Source organism: Physeter macrocephalus, chromosome 12 (assembly GCF_002837175.3).
Source record: "Physeter macrocephalus isolate SW-GA chromosome 12, ASM283717v5, whole genome shotgun sequence".
Classification (NCBI taxonomy): domain Eukaryota; kingdom Metazoa; phylum Chordata; class Mammalia; order Artiodactyla; family Physeteridae; genus Physeter; species Physeter macrocephalus.
Window position 1 is genome coordinate 32,019,708 of NC_041225.1, and position 3,035 is coordinate 32,022,742.

Consider the following 3,035-nt stretch of genomic DNA (forward strand, 5'->3'; position numbering starts at 1 on the left):
TCTTCTCTAAATGTTTGATAGAATTCGCCTGTGAAGCCATCTGGTCCTGCACTTTATTTTGTTGGAAGATTTTAAATTACAGTTTCAATTTCATTACCTGTGACTGGTCTATTTATATTTTCTAATTCTTCCTGGTTCAATCCTGGAAGGTTGTACTTTTCCAAGAATTTGTCCATTTCTTCCAGGTTGTCCATTTTATTGGCCTATAGTTGCTTGTAGTAGTCTCTTATGATCTTTTATATTTCTGCAGTGTCAGTTATAATCTCTCCTTTTTCATTTCTAATTTTATTGATTTGAGTCCTCTCCCTATTTTTCTTGATGAGTCTGGCTAAAGGTTTGTCAATTTTGTTTATGAAAGAACCAGCTTTTAGTTTCATTGATCTTTGCTATTGTTTTCTTTGTTTCTATTTCATTTATTTTTGCTCTGATCTTTATGCTTTCTTTCCTTCTACTAACTTTGGGTTTTCTGTGTCTAGTTTCTTTAGGTGTAAGGTTAGATTGTTTATTTGAGATTTTTCTTGTTTCTTGAGGTGAGCTTGAATTGCTATGAACTTCCCTCTTAGAACTGCTTTTGCTGTAAAAAAAAAATTTTTGACTCTAGAACTGAAAACACACTTTAGGTATATGTATCATTTTTATATTTAACTTTATACAGGCATAGAGAAACTGTTGTCAATGTCTGTTTCCCCAAATGTAGTTTTGTATTAGAGTGTTGTTCTGTTATTTTAGCCATAATTTTATTTAAAATCATTAGCTTTAGTTATTTTTTTTCCTCAAGTGTAATAACCTTACTTCGGGAGAAGTCAGATTTATGGCAGCCATCCTCAGGCATGTAAAACAGAAACTAAGAAGGAGGTAAATCAGATCCACAAAAACTATGAAGAACCCCATGCAGTCTACTGTCGAGAATTGTCAGGCCAAGCAATTGTGTGTGTGGTAAGAAATCAGCATGTTGGGAACTAGCACACAGCTGAATAAAGAAAGAGACCGAGGCTGGCAGCAGCGGGTGAAGCCAGAAGAACCACTCAGTCTTGTTCTCCAAGGTACTTGGTTCTGCCGGCAGACACCTCATCAGCATCCGGAATGTCACTGCACTGAAATCAGCCTCCTTAAGTCACCAGCATTTAAGGAGAAAATAAAGCCGACAAACCATGTGAAACAGAGCTAGGTCCCATTATAGTTACAAGAGCAAATGTTACCACTGCCTCACTGCCATCTGCCCTTAACTGATGAAAGGTAAACAAATATGAAATATGGGGTCTTTGTCCCCTTTGAGTTCATTTATTTGTAGCTGAGAAAGTTATATTTAAGAATGTCAGATTTCGTGTTTGTAAGAGTTTTGTTTGTTTGTTTGTTTGGTGTTATTGTTAGTTTTTGAACAGTCAGTACTCTCTTCTCTTAAAAAATGTTCCCCCTCAGTTGTATGAGCTCATCCATACCTGTCTTTGCAGACCTTTTTATTCAGAGATGCTGCTGCTTTTTGGGTCTGGCATGGCCTTGCATCTGTTTATTATGGGGCTACCTCCATGTACAGGGTTGAGAGCCAGCCTGAGGGAGCTACGCACATCTGGCCCTCGGTTGCTGTCCTTCCCACCATGCTGTCTCTGTTGAGAGCTTTTTTAAGCCCCAGCACCCTGTAGGTTTACTTGGTTGCTGAACTGATTGGAACTGACAGAACCTAACCATTCTTGCCAGATCTGCCCCCGTGAGTCTTGCCTTTGGTCTCTTGGTAACCTTGTTACTGCCCTGGTCATAGAGATACATAACATTTTATATTTTTCATGTTTAGATTCATGGGTTGTTTTCATGGTTCAAATGGTCATCATTATGATTGAGTCCCTGAATAATTAATTTCATTTTACAAGATTCTGTTCTCTTCAAATTGTTTTGGTTTTTTTTTCTTTTTAATAGGTCATGGGCTTTTTAGCAGACAGAAAACCAGAACAAGGCCAGCGGGTCTCAGGAATACTTGTTAAAAGAAACTTTAATTATCACATACTTTCTCCTTGTGACCTCTCCAGTAAGTATACTATTAAATGTCAAATGTAATTTGATTTTAGCATTTAAAGAAAATCTTCAAAAACTTCTCTTACCCAGTGTCCAAATCTTAAGTAACAGCCAAATAACAAAGTATAAATAGTTGAAACTTAATAATCTAGTTAGCTTTATTTGAAAAAAAAAATCTTCCTTGAACTATTACAATATTTAAATAACTTTTTTCTTAATTGGAAACATAAGTTCCCCTGTAAGACAGATTGACTACTGCCTTCTGAAGCCTGTCTTCTACCTTTCACCATGGAATACTGCTACTTTTATTTCCTGAAGTAATTTTGGACTCCCCACACAAGCTTTTTGATTTTTATGACCTGTAGTGTTAAGTTGCTTGCTGGGCCTTGTGTTTTATGCACATGTAAATGCTAAGCTGTCATTACTTTTGCAGTAACTATGATATTATCTTTAAGTAAATAACTGTGCTCAATTTTATTTATATGGCACTAATAAATTAAAAGTGCTTTATCAAGGAATAAGAAATAGCAGCAGTGTTTAGGTGTTCAACTGTGAGATAAGCCAACTGTCAGCTTTCAGACTATCACACAGTAGAATATAACTTGTTCCATTAACAGTTGTTGAGGTCTTACTGTATGCCAGGCATTGTGCTAGGTGCTGGAGGACTAGAGATGTACTAAGAAGCACAGTCCCAGCCCTTGAAACACTGTCTGTTGAGAGAAACCATCCTGTGAAGAGCTAATCACAGTATTGACCTGGGACATACAGAAGTGCAGGATAACATGTAAGGAGAGAATGGGCCTAGAAGGGTTGGGAAAAGCATTGCATACCAGGTAGCTCTCGTGCCAGGTGGTGAAGGATAGCTAACCAGAAGAGATGGCAGAAGACAGCTGGCTTACTGGCTTGGAGATGTTAGGGACCAGATACGTTTTGGAGAATGAGAGTGCGTTCTTTTTTTTTTTTTTTGCGGTACGCGGGCCTCTCGCTGTTGTGACCTCTCCCTTTGTGGGGCACAGGCTCCAGGCGCG

General features: G+C 38.0%; 1 protein-coding gene across 2 annotated transcripts in view; it reads left to right on the forward strand.

Annotated features, from left to right (window-relative positions):
* The window catches only part of CPSF3 (cleavage and polyadenylation specific factor 3), a 45,457-nt gene that overhangs the window by 29,054 nt on the left and 13,368 nt on the right, over window positions 1–3,035 (forward strand). For both annotated transcript variants that reach the window (XM_024118755.3, XM_024118756.2), the window contains one exon: window positions 1,912–2,020. In XM_024118755.3, the coding sequence (XP_023974523.1) occupies window positions 1,912–2,020 (109 nt within the window). The remainder of the gene's footprint in view (window positions 1–1,911; window positions 2,021–3,035) is intronic.